Source organism: Phaethon lepturus, unplaced genomic scaffold, assembly GCF_000687285.1.
Source record: "Phaethon lepturus isolate BGI_N335 unplaced genomic scaffold, ASM68728v1 scaffold14790, whole genome shotgun sequence".
In the NCBI taxonomy this organism is placed as follows: domain Eukaryota; kingdom Metazoa; phylum Chordata; class Aves; order Phaethontiformes; family Phaethontidae; genus Phaethon; species Phaethon lepturus.
This window is the reverse complement of record NW_010512703.1, coordinates 38,720-55,133: the sequence shown is the minus strand read 5'-3', so window position 1 is coordinate 55,133 and position 16,414 is coordinate 38,720. Positions and strand designations below refer to the sequence as shown.

The following is a 16,414-nucleotide window of genomic DNA, read 5'->3' as shown; positions in this document are numbered from 1 at the left end:
TTGACATATGCCTTACAGGCTTCTTTGTGAAGTGGAAGTCCTACTCAACAGGGATATTTACAGTCAAACTCAATTTTAGACAGTAGAGAACATATGCGCTCCATATGCCAGACCTTCTGTATTCTCCTGTGCACCTCTACACTTCTTTCCCATTCCCATTCATTGTCTATTCTAATGACATGTTTGCTGTAGGTATAAAGACTAGATAGGTAAATCTTATTTGAAATTCAATTATGTAATGAATATCCTGCAGTCTCATTTGGGCTTCCTTGCTGCAGAGAAGTACAGGCAACTTTTACCAATAGTATGAAATAAACAAGGGTTTGGTCATTGTTCTCCCAAAGCAGCTGCCATAAGCTAACAATGAGATAGTGTGCTGCTTCTGATAATTCGTTGCAGTCGCTACAGGGCTGCATCTTTGTTTATCTTCTGTCATAAAATATGTGTTATGAAGATTCTCTGATTTTCCTTCCCCAAGATGATCAACAATGACTTATCCTGTAAAACGTTCTGACTTAGCCAATTTGAAACACTCAGTTACAATTTTTAAGTGAGAAAACTGCTATACTGTAGAATTTTTCATACATCAAAGGGTACATGTTCTAAATTAGAGCCCAGTATTTTGTAAGACATTAAGAACAGCAATGTTTCACCCAGAACAGTCCTGACGAATAGGGTTTTTGATATCAAGGGGTAGGGTCCACATGCTAATATTCCATGTAATATTACTATTTATTTCTGATGTTTGGTCACTTTTTGCAAGTATGAACATTAACACTGAGGAGGAATATACAAATGGTTACTCTTTAAACTCCTGGAAGATCCACATGAATGAAAGCAAAATGGTTTCTTCAAGTGGACATGGGAACAGAGAAATTTATTTGTTTGTTTTCTTACCCAGTTCTGTGCAGCATCAATAAGGTGAGTTGAAACTGCTGGGATAGTCAAGCTAAAATCAAAACCACTGACAACACAAATGCTCCCAGTTTCATAAAATGAATCATGAGTTGAATTCTGCTAACTCAATGTTAGAAAGGGGTCTTCAGTTCACCTGGAAGTCTTGGTCTCCTTCAAACCCAGACTGTCAGTATGGTTCTTGTTTTTGCTAGGGAATCCCTAACAAAATAGATTGAATGACCTTCTGTCATGCAATATGTGGGAACTGAAATAGAAACTTTGCAGATGAGGTACTCCAACCTGATCAATGTGTTTTTCTAGAACAGTGTTTTCCAATTTGTCTATGATGGTTTCAGCAATTCCTGTCCTTCAAACCTGTCCAAAACAACCTGCAGTGATTTGTTGTCTAACTTATTTGTTTGACTCTTGGCTGAAGTTGCAATGTTCCCTCGTGTCTGTTTTTCTACTTTATTTTTTCTTTTTGGATTTCAGACTTATCAACGAGTCTTTGAGGGACCAGTTGCTAGTTACCATACAGAAGACTTTCACATACACCCGAACCCAGGCGCAGCACCTCTTCATTATCCTCATGGAGTGCATGAAGAAGAAGGAGCTGGTATGTTCACACTTTCCTTAGAGGCAAAGAGAGAGCTCAATGCATTGTTTTGATCAAGTCTTTCAGATGCCTGTTTGAAGAATTTCACAAATGGGATCACTGTGATCCAGACTCTAAAAGGATATTATATCATACCGACTTTTATTTGCTTTAATCAATATTTTCTCATTAAAAGTGATTAATCCAACAGATCTGTTCCCTTTGTAAATTTCTCTACATTTCCTTTGATAGGACAAAATCCAATTAGTAGAGCATGGATATTATTACCTTTCAGTATTTGTTAGGCATATCATGATTAAAATTCTACCTCATCCAACTACAGAAAACCTCAGAAGGAAGCATAATTGTTTATCTGTCACTGGGATCATATTTTAAAGATGCTGTAGAGTTGCACAAGTATCACTAGGTCTATCATTTTATTATGGAGATGTGTGACAGGAAAATAAGACAGCTTGTGTCCAAGGCTCCTATTCTGCAGTGGCAAGGCTGTCCCTTTAACACATACTTATACTTTCTTGACGAACACAAGATCTTTCAACAATTTCTGGAGGCTCCATGAGGCTGCTTTTGCAGAAGCATTTTTAAAGCAAAATCACATTGTCAAAAACTTGGGATTCAATTCCAGAGGTTTTTATTTCTTACAAAATGACTGAAGAGACATGCTTCAATTTTGTAACTTAATCTTTCTTCTACGCTTTGTTTTCGGTTCATATGGCAGCATCCTGGAATTCCGGCTGACGACAGTCTGCAACACTTTGTGTAGGGTAACACTCAAGAGGAAAGATTGATAATAGTTATTTTACAGAAGTTTCATTTTCTGAAACTGTTTGAGATTTTTGTGACTTCAGCCTCTGCAGTGCCTTTTAATTTCAGTGGAAAATACTGCATGGAGTAATTAATACCACTGGAGGGGAATGGGGAAAAACAGCTAGGAAGTGTTAAAAAGAAAAGACTGCCTGTCTAGACAGAACTTTGCAAAATAGAGGATATTTCTTTATATGGCTGAACTTGCCAAAAGCGCAGTATTCTGTTCAGTAACCAGCAGTTCGTGCATCCATCAAAAATTATTCCTCATGCATAACTAATCATTTATATGTGCCACAATCACCTGGCATGTACCTGGGACAATGGCAGAAAGGAGACCATCCGAAGGACAACTTTTCAGGGAAGACATGACAGCAGCATGGAGTTCCACTCCATCATTGCAATGTAGGTAGTTGATGGAACTGGACATACAGCAGTCCCTGCTGCCTTCTTTCTCCCACAATCAGAGTTCAAAGTGTATAGCAGGCTTTAAACACCCTTTAGCTATTCACGAGCACTCAGTGCAGCCCATCAGGTGTAAACTAGTCATCCCTTCCCTAGGTGAACATCAAGATAGAGATCTTTTTATTTCTTTTTCTTTTTTTTTCACTCTGAAATCTTCTTCGCATTAAAGACTGTCAGAAAAATATGATTGTGCTGCAGAAATACTTTTCCTATCCATTTATGATTGTCACGATGTACGATGAGCTCCACGGCACTTGAGCTTGCTTTACATGTGTAGTACATATGTGTCTCAGTTTACCTTAATGTTGAATTTTCTGTGACATTTCTTATCAATGATTAGCAGAGAGAACCTCCTTAGAGGAACAGCATTAATTCATTTATGGCCATTTCTACTACTGTAGTAGTAATAATAATAATGATATGTACATATAGAACCTACTTCTGAACCATTGTTCTGCACACAAATGTAAAAAACGTGCTTAATGATAGAAGATGGAAGAAAGGAATGAGGAAGGGAGGGAGAAAGAGAAGGAAAGCAAATGGGAGGGAGCAAGGAAGGCAGGAAGGAGGAAAGACTGGAAGGCAGGAAGGTAGGAAGAAAAAAAGAATAGAAAGTAGAGGCAGACATTGAATTATCAAGACTGGAAAAACACAATTCTGGATTGTTCCAGACATCTAAATCCAGAACTGGTTGTCAGGCTTTGAACAAACTCTGCTACTGCAAAGTTAACTGTGAAGTTTTTGTCTGCAGTATTCACATCAATATTTTTATTTCAAGCAAGGTTGTGTATTTCTCACAAGATTCTTTGCAGGCATGTAACCTCTGTCACCACTGCCGTTTTTTAACTACATGTCTTCTGAAGAGCTATTAGCCAGGAGATGATTTGCCCAAAATTATGTGCTCTGAATTTGAATTTATACCACTAACACAACCATATGTAAAGAGAAAACATTAAAACCGGTGTTTCTCTCTGGTACCTCAGTTGTGCTCAGAGTGTTAATTTTAACAGTCATATGCTAGAAAGATTTTATGTCTGAGGTGTGGTTGCTAGGCTAATGGTATCCTTTAAGACTCATAACCTTGTATATGAATGTAAAAGAAAGATGATACTCATAATGACGAAGATAACATTACCAGAGGAGATGGATGACCTTGGAGATGTGAAGTATTCCCAGGAATGAGTGGTGACTTCACTGGTTCTACAAAGCCAGATGTTTCATATTTCCACATCTGTTCCAGCTCTTGTCCTTCCTCAGGCTTGACCTTCTGATTCGGTTGTGCATAAGACAAACACTGCTTGATGAACTGACTTCATCATTAGTCTGATCTCCTATTTCCCTAAAGAAACAAATAGAAGGAAAATGAAAAAGATTGTATCAGAGAGCTCAGCAGCAGCCAAATGGATCATGACTGTTTTCCCCAGGTTCATGGTCAGTGTGCCTCACTGTCTGACTGTGGCTGCTAAATTCACAGGGAACAAAGTAGACAGTGAAGAAGCAGCTTGTCATATTACAGTGTGCTGGTAAACAATTAAGTGCAAGCAGGCAAGCAGGGTACAGGCAGGAAGGTGTTCTTATAGTAAAATACATAAATACAGATGAATCACAGAGGTGGAGAGAGAAAATAAGTGCAAGTTAATGTCTGGAAAGGAACAAAAAGCTTTAATTAACAAAAAGAAATAATTTTTCCTACTCTACATACTTAGAATGTGTAAAAAGACTGGCATCTCTTTTATAAATTTGACGTAAGTGTGGTAGCTGGCAGAAAAGCATACTCATAACAGAAATCACCCCCTTCAAAAACACCAGATTTTTGAAGTTCTGACATTTTGGACTTCACTGTTAAAGAAAGGTCTTTCAAATGTATGCCCAAGGAACATTATTATTGTGATGTTCAATGTTCCATTTATTTGATAAAGTGTAGGTTCATCTGTTGAATCAAATCTGAGTACACAAGCTGGATGATAAGGTGAGGCCATGGCAGAGGAGAGATCTAAGTCTGTTAGGTTTGCAAGACAGAACAAATTCCACTTCTTAATTTAATGAGTAGTTTTTATTACATCGTAAACTTAGCTGTGTTGATACTGCAAGCATCAGGTTTTCTATTCAGAAACATATTTAGACCAAGGTTCTTAATGAGGTCTATGGTATGTATAAAAATCCTTTTAAAATGAAGTAGACTATACAGGTCTGTACATAGAAATGTGGATTACAAGGGTAGGAGCGTGTTTTGTATATCATTTAGGGAGATTGTCTACCGTCGCATTTACATAGAATTCTTAAAAAAAGTTTATGCCAAGAAGTTCCTAAAATTGGAGCATGAAGGCTCACCAAAGCTAAGGGGGCAGGAGGCAGTACTGTAGAGTCCAGTCCACACTTTCTTTCAAAAAGCATCATGAAGATTCTTTCTGCGTGTTCCCATCTCCTGCATGCAGCTCATGAGAAGCTAAAATATCTCATTTGATAACCTGCCTGCCACTAAAAGCAAAAAAAAAAAAAAAGAAATTGAGGGGAAGGGGAATTTAAGAAAAGAAACAAGAATTTTTTGCTTAGGACATTTGCATTCCATAAGTAATGGATATTACTTATCTTCCACAGTAAGATAGAATTTCATAAATTAAAAAAAATAAAAGAAAGTAGATGAGACAGTCTTCAACACTGTTTTTTGATCTTTCTTTGATTTTCTTTGGGTTACCTTGCTGACCTCAGAATACAAAGAAAGAGCAGGTGAGGGTACTGCCTGAGGACATAGCCTGACAGGGACCTTCCCCTGGAGTGAAGTGGCAACAAGGAAGGGAATCCCCCAGATAACAAGCCATGAGAGTTCATTTCAGATAGTCCCTGAAAACACATTGTGTGGGGTTATAGTTCAGAGTCTGTTTCCAGCTGTGCAAAGGATTATTTATTTCTGTCTCAGTAAATAAATTAGCCTTATTATTTTCCCTGAAAGACAGTAACTCTGGTGTTTGAGTTTTCTGACAAATAGAGGCTGCTCCATTCTTTTAGGAGTACTTAATCATTTTGCAGTTTAGACTGACATGTTGCTGGAGTGCTTTGTTCACAAATCACAATGTGAATTTCTCAGAAGCCAGAATGTGCTTTCCAACAAGCTGTGTAGGTCCGTCCATCTGTGGAGCTTCATTGGGCAGGCACTGGGAAAGGCCACTTTGGCAAGCAGAAAGGTCCATGTTCCTGAAAACACCCACACTTGTTGCAGTGAGATACATTTGTCATAAAACTAATGCTTCCAAAATAGTTCTTTGAGAGAGAACAGACCTAATCTTATATCCATTTAACAGAAAAGGCATTTGCCGTAAATTAGGATAGCTCTAATCTTAGTACCTTAGTAATCAAAAAATGGCACATTAACACCATCAGTAAAGACTGAGTACCTGCTGCTGTTTAAATTTGTTTTCTCATCACTGCCATGACCATTTTCTGCTAAATTTGAACATTTGAAGGTTCAGTTACTATGTTAAGCAAACTGATAGTGTCATTGCCTACCACTGCGTTACAAGAAGGGTTTTCAGAACAAAGATTGAACGGATGGTGAGCATAGGTTTCTGTGCATCCAGGAATTCCCGCAACTCATTTCCATATAGACACAACAGACACAATTCAATTAGTCTCCTGCTAAAAGGTGAACAATAAAATCCCATCTCTATCTCATGTCAGCAAGTAATGGATATTTTTTACTTGCCTCTCCTTTTCCCTGTTATTCCTGTGCCTCAGTGTATGGTCACTGTGATGAACATAATGGCTGCTTGGGCATTGTGTAAAACTTACTTCTACTTTGTGTTACTGAGTATATATATATATATATGGCAATAGGTTATTCCAACTGACTTCATGACTAACTTGCAACTCTGGTGCTGTCAGATTAAACAAAGCAGGTGTCATGCTGAAGTGCCTTGGTGCATTGAGCTGAGATCAGGACAAACAGTGTCATGAAGGTGCTTGCTATTTATTGTGTTTTTCTTTCAAACAGAGATAGATCCAAATTGTCCAGAAATGCACAGTGCATGAGCAGGCTGTGTTGCAAGGCTAACGTTCCTACCCCAATATTGTCTTACTAATGCAAGGCTTTGACTCAGCTTATTGATTACTTACCCAAAGTACTGGGAAGCTGTTGAGTGATTTAGCAGTTTCTTTTCTATTTGGACTACAAATAAGACCTGTTCACTTCGGTGGTTTCAGTTTTCTCTGACTGAAAAGGCTGGAGAAAACCTGTCCTTGTTTCTGTAAGAGTTTGTACTGGGAAGATCATACACTGGCTGCAACAAGCCGTGTGCTTTTCAGCTGGATGTGCAGGCTCAATGAATTTGTATGCTAATTAAACACCATCTGCAACTGTTTATTAGCATAGGCATACATATTTTCTGAATTAAATATTAGCTAAATCCAATGGACTTTTAAGAATTTATCAATATATTGTCACTTAATTTCTTTGGCCCTTCCCAAAGGTTAAAAAGGTCGTTCAGATCCATTTTTTTAAACAAATTTGTCTTCAAAAACAAATAAATTATTTCAGTTAAGATTTTTAATGCTGATGGAATCCTTTTTACAGAGGAGGCAGAAGTGGGCTTGGTGACTTCTCAAATAGTAAAAATAAGCTGTAGTTCCTGCAGGAGTATAGTTGCTGTGAACAGCATGTAATGTAGCAGTAGATCTCTGGAGCAGGAAAGCATCATGTAACTACTGGCCTGCGGCTTGCTGAAACAGCCCTTGTCTCTCCCATGGAAACACTCTCTGAGATTTCCCGTGTAAGGTGTATTGATGATAATTAGTCCTCTGTGTCCAAATGGAAGTGCCAGTCCTCTTCATCAGTGACTCTAGCAACTCTCCTAATTTTGATGAAGGTTAAATCTCTTAGCCAGTCAGTGCAAATCAATAGTCTACTGTGTAGGCCCTGTAAGTATGTGTTAATATGATGATTACAGAGGAATTTGAAATTCTGTGAACTTCATTTGATTTCTTTTTGCTAAAGAGATAAAAACATATTTTGTTTTTTCAGCTGCCAAGAAGTCAAATGAAGTTAGCTGGGCTTTGCCATTGACTCCACAGAGAACGAAATCCAATCCTAGGGCCAGGGGTTTTATATCAGTAATTTAGAGAACAAGTTCCACAAGCAAAGCAACTATACATATCAAAAAAAAGAAACTAAAAAAAAAAGAAAAAAGAAAAAAGACAAAGGCAGCTGTTGTATTACACTGAAGCTTTGAAAAGCTTTTGATCCTACCAGATGCTTTTCAGCTGCTGTCAGATGGGGTAGGGCTTCTGCTAACAGAAAGCACAAGAATGTCAGACCTACTGTTGAAGGAAAAGTATGCAATTTAGGCAATTATTTGGTCCATCCTGAACCTCTGCTGTGCCGTCTTCAGCACAAGTCTGCAAAGATCAATATTACTGTTGTTGCTTACATTCAGTAAGTAGACATTTTCTGTTTTATTTGGTGCATACTGCTTGCACAATTATCGCAGATGGAGTCACCTAGTAGATGTTAACGCAACTTACGACAAACCTCTTCTCTTCCTACATATTCTGTGATTAAAATTGCAGCTAAAGAAATGAAATTTAGAAGGTTTCTTCTCCCTTTAAGAATATGAGCTTGAGAAAATATCCATTACCCATTTACACTATTAACAAGTAATTCTGGGAGGTGCACACTGAACCATTTATACAGTGCTGTCAATTGTCCCAGTAATGAAAGTGAAGTCAAAACAGTACTGGGTGACACAGCAACTTCCATATTAGATAATATAGACCAATTTTTGCAGTCAGGGAATCGTAAGGGTGCAATGCAGTTTATAAACTCCACAATACTGTTCAGAAACCTGGCTCTGTTGTGTCTGGGGAGTAATAAGTTCTTTTGCCTTTCTTAGAAAATATAATTACTCTTTCTGTGGCTTCAGATGGGGCACAGAGACCTGTTCATTACTGCTATAATATCTTAGTCATAGACGAGGAGCTCACTGTATGAGTTGCAGGTTCTGTGTAGATACAGCAGTAACTGCAAATTTACTGTCCTACAGGAATATCTTACACTAAGTGAGCTGCCTTTTTCGAGTATTACCTACTTAGTCTCACCAGTGAACCAGCTAGGAAACTAACGGTTTGTGGCTATTTTTGCTGCTTGGTTTCTGTGTGTTACCATGATGTTGCTGTCAACCTGCGTACAGAATAGGCATATGCCTGCATCATCTATAGCAAAGCAACCTGGGCATCCATGTACTGTCAGACTACTTCAAAATATGTTGCAAAGCAAAACTAGAAATTAAGATGGAGCGAGAGTCCCCAACTTTAATACCATTGCCACCCAACCAACTCATCATACTTCCTTTTAAGGTCAGCATTTTCAGTTCAGATTAGAAGATGTATGTAAGATGCATGTAAGTCCTGCAGACAACATTGTTTAGGGCAATGACTTGCAAGACATAATTTTTCAGTATACACAGCAGTGGGAATGACCAAACTGAATTCTTGTTCTCTGAATGTAACAGAATATTTGGGCTCTTCATCTCAGTGATGAGCTTTTTACATAATTCGTGGCTTTTTTAGTAAACTTTGCCTTGAAAAAACATTCAGTTTTTCATTGTTTAGTATCTGTGAGCAAGAGATGGGTTACAGGTTAAATTATCTCACTAAAAGCCCAGAATGACATTAGCTTGTTTGATTGTTTTTTACAGAAATTGTCCTACCTGAGACTGTTAGTTTATCAGGAGGACAAAGACATTGCAGATCCGAGGTTAGGTGCCAAAAGGAGCCTATTTATTCAAGAAACTGTCTAAGACTGTGATTTGCTGCCAGTTCTTAGTTTCCTAGAATGAGCTAATAGGAATTGTGCAGGGCCGCCCATCCATGTAAAGACCAGAGATAACTGAGACTCTAAATGTAAAGCAAAAGCTCAAATAGTACGCACAAGGACCTTACTCAGAAGGTGAGGCACACACATGGATAGAAGTTGACTGTAACCCCTCCAGTCCATGGCATGGCTGCCTGCTTATCTGTCAGAAGAAGAGTGCTTTCTGGGAGAAATACCCATTTGATAGGGTTACATGGCAGTTAACATCTCCTTTAAAAGCATTTTATTGAGGCTTCTCCTCAGTATGTGCTGGAATCCATGCACGAATCTTATATCATCAGTAGATCAGTGTTTGCAGATAATAGCAGCTTTGGGACCAGTAGGGTTAATAGACTCCTGTTTACTAGGTTTCAGTTGGCCTTAACTCCTGTTACTTGGGATTCAGATGTCAGAGCCTTCCAGATGATAAAACTTCATTATTTTATTCACTGTACTACTCATGTCCCTTTCTCTCTCTATATAAGGCATTTTATGTTTTCAGCAGAAAATGTATAAAAATAGTGTCTTCTCAATACCTCCAAGAACCCTCTCTACAATAGACGAGATGGAGGAAGTGAACTACATCACATTGATTCCACATTTCTTTCCTGAATCAGGGTGATGAAAGAGCTCACATTACACCAGTATTTGAATGAAAACGCCTATCCCATCACCCAAAACCGTTTCTCTCTTTCTGGCTGTTCTTAACCAGTTCCAGTGCTGTAAGTCTACATGGAAACACATCTGTGTTTATCATCACAGTTTGTTAACATGCACAGCCCAATAATTTAAAGAACAATGTCTGAATTCTATTCCCCTTCTTATATGCTTTGTGACTTACAATTTATATTTACTCATGTTTCTTCAACTTTAAAATCAGGGACTGGTATTTCACTGCCTGAATAGAGTAATAAATGGCCTAATGTAACAGCATGAAACCTCTTGTATAAGGGAAGAGGATTGTTTTCAATATTTTTACTGCCAAAACTTATTTTTGGTCATTTATTTCACTGGAAAATATGCATATTCCATTCCAAAATGTTGACAGTGCTCCAAGTCTTAAAAAAATATAGCACATTGTAAAATGTATTTTTTTTTTACATGGGACAGAGCTGTGACATTTCCATAGTCTTTTCTCTTCAGTCATTCAGGGGTTGACACAGCTGTCTCAGACTGGAACAAAAACTATAATTACAGGGAAAGCCAAACATTTATAGTAGTTTCTGTCAAATTGTTTTCTGTGCACCTAGATGGCTCCTCAATTGCAGAATTGCTGTCTTTCTTATAAACACTGATTTTTTTTTGTTTGTTCCCTGCTTCTTACCAGACAATGAGTTTATGGCAAATTACTGGATCAAATAAAATTGTGAAGTGTTGCAGTGCTGCCACAATGCAGAAAGAGATGTAAAATTTAAAAACTTTACAACCAACATTCAAACCTCTCCCCTCATATCTGCTCCCTCTTATTTCCTCTGGAATTCTCTTTCTTAGCCCTCAGAATAGCAGACCACTTAATTTAGGTTTTTGCTAAACATAATTTTCTCTAATCTTTCTATCCCTAAATTTCCTCTTATTTGGCCATCCCCTTTCTTCTGCAGTATTATCTATTGACTCACCTGCTCGCTTTGATCTTTGTTATGCCTCCACATCAAGCAGCTTTTCCCCTGAGATAAACACAATTATTCATTGCAAGAAAAAAGGAAATGCTTTCCCCTCTTATGTGTACCATTTTGAGGCTTTGCATAACTGACCTTCTTTAATGTTTTGTTTTATCAAACTCTCATTTTTCTTTTCAGGGTAATTTTCCTCTGAAATATTCAGGTAGGCCAAGCTAAATTATGAATGTCAACATGTACTCTGGAAGGGATTTCGTGTTTTGCTGAACCAACCGGTGCTCTCAAACAGGAGAGTCTAAGGTTGTAGTCGCAATTTCATCTGCTTTTCTGTAGAAAAGGGAGTTGTTTTTTCCTGACTTATGTAACCAAGATGCATACAAACAACTGGTGTGCTTGTCAGAGGTGAGATTTAAAGACATTCAAAAATTTTCTGGAAATAGCAGGAAAAAAAAATCACTTTGAATGAATTTTAAATCACTTTATGTTTTCTCCTGATGTCATAGTGAAATGGTGGTGAGAAACAACTCCAGCTCTAAAAGCATGAATAATTTGCAGCATTCTTAAGGTGCTATCAATACAGTATGTAAAGAGAGCATTCTTGGCTGCTTTCTCTGCTCTCATCACTGCCACCCTGTTTTTTTCCTTTGTCTTCAGATATCCATTCTCTAGTCAGCAGGTGAATGAGGTGTAGAGAATGATTTTCCTTCATCTCTCGTCTCCTTCATGACAGAGCATAAAAAACCTGTCTGTGCAGGTGTGCACTGCATCCTCCCTGCTGATTGTTTGACCACATCTTCTCTCCTCAGCATCTATTTGACATACCCTCTTCTTAGCTGGTCCTTTGATTTGGCAGCTGCCATTAAGGAGACCACATGTACACATCTGCCCATGGACAGCTGTGATTTGTATTTCTAAGATAACCCTGCATTTACGTGCATACAGAACTTGCAAAAGCCTAAGTGGCAGTGTAATATCTGTGTTTCCCGGTGTGAGAATAACTTCTGAAAGCCTGTCTGGTATTCACTGCTCTCAGGTGAGACAGTATTACCTGACTTTGCCTAGAGAAGTGCAAAGCAGTGTCGGTGTGATGGCAGGAAAAACAACAGAACGCATTACATTCGGTTAAACTGAGCCTGCTGAGCCAGCAACTATGTAGAGGAAAGGGAAAGGGGAAAGGAAAGAAAAAGTAATCTGTCAAACAAGAGTGGAGCCAGTGCTAAACAGAAAGCAGAGCTGTTTTAAAATGAGTGCTTTTGGTAGAGTCTAAGGTCACACAATCTCTCCCCACCTTTCTCCTCCCAACCTTGCTTTTTTTCCCCCTCCATCTCTTTGTTTTTTCCCTTGCTTTCTACCTGCCCTGCCTGAAAATTAGGTTTCTATGCTGCTGGACTGTACTTATTGCTGGCAAGTATCACAGCGTGCTGCAATCATTGTGCTTGCAGAGAAGGTCTGTTTTGGCTCAGTGATGTGCTAGCACACTCTCCTAGGAAGAATTAGGACACAGCTAGACTTTTTTTTCCTGGAAGTTAATCCTGTTCACATTAAGATACTTTAGTAAAATCTGCAATGAAGCAGATGGAAGACTTTTCCTTTTTTTTTTTTTTTTTTTTTTGGCAGGGGCCTGTCTTTTCCTGCTTTTAAGGGCAAACCTCATGCATTTCACTCAGGCAGGTTTTGTGGAGGCAAATGAGAGGTAGTCTTGTGACACAGGGTTTGGCTGGTGGGTCCCAACCACCTCCTCCTGAAAGGAGGCCAGCAGAGCAGGTGGTACTTGCCCAGCTACCCCCAGAACTGGAAGTAGCTGCTACCTACTGCATTTTGCAAGTAGATCACTATGGGCATGTCAAAAGAAATCCAGACATTAGAGTTACATTTTGCAAGAATCTGGATGCCTGTTAACACTTTCTGCAGCTTGTTGGTACAATCTTTATTGGTGACTGAGAGGCATTTTTGCTTGTCTGTTTCAGGTGTGTTTTCATCTGAAGTTTTAACTCTTTCTTCAGTGTGGTGCAATACAGTTTTGTATTTGTAAGGGATATTAACATCAGTTTCTATTATATTTGTAAAGAAAAGAAGAAAAATATATTAAAAAAAAGCTTGCCATTGGAATTCACAGTTGTTCACTGAGATCCCTCAGGCAATTACCCGAAAAAGTAATTTCAAGCCCACAAATAGTGTGGAAGTAACAATGTGGCCCAAATCCCTGGGAGTTAAAAAAAGTACTTTTTTTTTTTTTTTTCTTCTTTGAATGTAAATTGGTTTGGGGCTCAAAAGAAATAGCTGAGTAGGGTAAATGACAGGTTTTTTCTCTAATACATTTATGTTCAGAAAAACAGAAATAGATTATAGATACTGTTTGAATCAAACCATCATAAAGAAAATTTCTCTGTTTAAACTAATCTTCCCTTTTTCACAGCAATGCAAAAGAATGGTTAGTGGTGGTTAGTCTGACTAATACTGCAACTCTTACTGCATGTTTTCTTTTGGCAGGGTAAGCAAGTCTTAAGCATGTATTACTTTTTAACCCAAACTTCTTGTTTGTTTTTTTTATAAATACATAATTAAATGTCCTGGATTTCATATACACACCTTACTAGGGTTTTTTTCACTAAAGTTGTACAGGGACTAGGAATCCACAGCAGGCTTAAACACAACTACAGTAGGCCTTTTTAAAGGTGAATGGCTCTTAGGCACTGTCTCTTCTTTTCATTTAAAGAATGAAGGCTTTCTTTTTTTCTTAGTAATAAGTCATTAAGTGGGTTTCTAAGTCTTCAATTTACTGTTACTTTTGTGTCTCAGTGGCAAACATTCATCCAACAAGAGGTAGCTGGGAATACAGTTTGCTGACCCAGATATTTTCCATTAGCACAGCAGTTTTATATACAGTAGTGCAGTAGCATCTGTAGCCCATTCTAAGAGGACTGCAGTCAATATCCTATTGTTTCACAGTTCTCTGCAGAGATTTACCCACCAGAGTAGCTGTAAATGGCGACTAGTAAGATGCCAGATACATTAATGACTCTTGAAACTAGATGAGTATATTGCCAACATAAAATTCTTACCTGTGAATTGGTGGAAGAGAAATCACGAGAACAGGTCTCCAGCAAGACAGATATGTTTCTTGGGACCTAGAGATATTGAACATTTCTAAGTGTAAGGTCTGCACAAATACTTTAGGATATGCCCCTATTCCCTCATGCATCTGACTACAAAAATTAAAGGACGCTGGGAAAACTACAAAGACCGTGTAAGTAAAGAAGTAAATCCACTTTTTGGGAATAATTGTTGTCTCCTCATAACTGTACTCATAAAATGCAGAAGGAAAATTCATACTTTCTTTCTGGAAAGGTCAAGAGGGTCTTTAGCACAAGGCACTGGGATCACATCCAACAACAAATTGTATTTTTTTCTGCCTCTCTCAGTGTCTTACAAAGCTTGTTTATTTTCTCTTTTTATCCACTCTTAAATATGACAAGAAAAAACAGAGAGGCAGCATTTGGGATGCATTTCTAATAGAAGTTGTGAGAAAAAGCAGGGGATTGTGCAGCCCTCTTCATTAAAGAATCATTCAAGCACAACAGCAGCCTAACATAAAGCTGCATTGAATAAGCAATACAGCTGCTCAGGATGCTCAGGATTCCTCACAGGCTGCTAGTCTAAGACTCAAAACATAGAAATTATATTCCTCCAGTCCCACTGCCTTGTTTATCCTGGATTATAAATAGTTACTGAAGAAGAACAAAAGCTGCAGCTACGTGGTTTGATAATGATCTCGCTTTGCCAGGTAAAGTAGAAATGATGATGATTCAGCAGCCAGCATGTTACAGCTTTAAGCCTCATCTTCCAAAATTCATTCCGCAGGGCCATGAGTGCCGAAATATTTTCCTTTAGCCATTTAAAAGCAAGTGTCACTATACTCTGACACCCAATAGTGAAAGCAACCAACATATCTCGCAAAGATACAAGGCGAACGAGTTATACCTGAAGAATGCTGCAGATAAGGACTAAGATTTCATCAACAGAGATAAAGATTTTGTCAACAGTGTGACAAAGTTAGCTCCTCACCTAATTACAGTGCAGTCCTATTTTAAATCCTCCACTTTGTGAATGAACAAAAACATTGGTCAAGCTTTAGAGCAATAATGGAAAGAAGAAACAATGGATCTTCCCAAAACCGTGGGAAACCATGAGAGGCTGAAGATCTGCCTACGGAGTCCAGATTGATAAAAAGCTGTTTCAACTGACTGGTAGTTCAAAGGATGTGAAAAGTTTATTAAAAAAACCTGCATAAGTAAGAATAGTAAGGTGCTGCATGTTGTCCAAGATCATCTTCAGGACCTGTGACAGGAGAGTGTTGCAAGAAAAGAGTCAGAAATCACTCAGATCTGATCTAGTAGTTAGTTCATTGACTTCTAATCAGTAAATTTTGGTATGTAAAATATTTAATAAGTACAGATGGATTGGCAGTCAATACTATTTACTATACTTGAAGTTAGTATGAGGTATAAAGATTATCATGTAAGCTTACTATACATATCTTAAGTGCATCTTACATGCATGCAAAAAATGTCTCTTACCAACCCATTGATGTCTGGTGTCAGGTTAGGGGTCTCTCAGCCTTGAGGGGTGTCCCTACTCAAGGGCAGATCACCACACACAGCCAGCTGCTACGGAGGGAGAGCTCAATGAGCCCTGAGGGCTGCAGATATTTATAAAGTGGTTGATTTGTACTCAGATTTTCTGCTGTGTTCATGCAGCTTTGGACACTTATCAGCGCATTCTCCAGCCAGATTGTTTTTTTGGGGGGTTGGTGCTGAGTTCTCACTGGTAGCCTCACACAATGGGATTAACTTTGGTTAGTCCTGCTTGCTGAGCATCTGCCTGGACCAAAGTTCAGTTAGCTCAAACAGGAGGAGTGCATTCATCACAGAGAGAAAGCCCCTGTAGATAGTTACAGTTAACCTAACCCATAAGGAGAGGCTGAACATATCTGTTAACCATCCTAAAAGATTTTGTGCGTTCAGAACAAGCAAAAGTCCACAGTATCAGCTGAGTCTGAGGTACTAAACTTGCGGCATTCTGAAATGGAGTATCATGATAATTTGCCTTGGTTCTGTCTAAAATTCTAGTTCAATCTCAGGCATGACCCCCAAAATGATAATAATTCTGGTATGA

The 16,414-nt window shown here is 38.4% G+C and overlaps 1 protein-coding gene across 1 annotated transcript in view; it reads left to right on the top strand.

Moving 5' to 3' along the window:
- LOC104621397 (transient receptor potential cation channel subfamily M member 3) overlaps nt 1-16,414 on the top strand; it is a gene marked incomplete at both ends in the record, with an annotated part of 84,051 nt that overhangs the window by 32,125 nt on the left and 35,512 nt on the right. Inside the window, one exon of the mRNA XM_010287872.1 lies at nt 1,390-1,513. Coding sequence (XP_010286174.1) covers nt 1,390-1,513 — 124 coding nt within the window. The remainder of the gene's footprint in view (nt 1-1,389; nt 1,514-16,414) is intronic.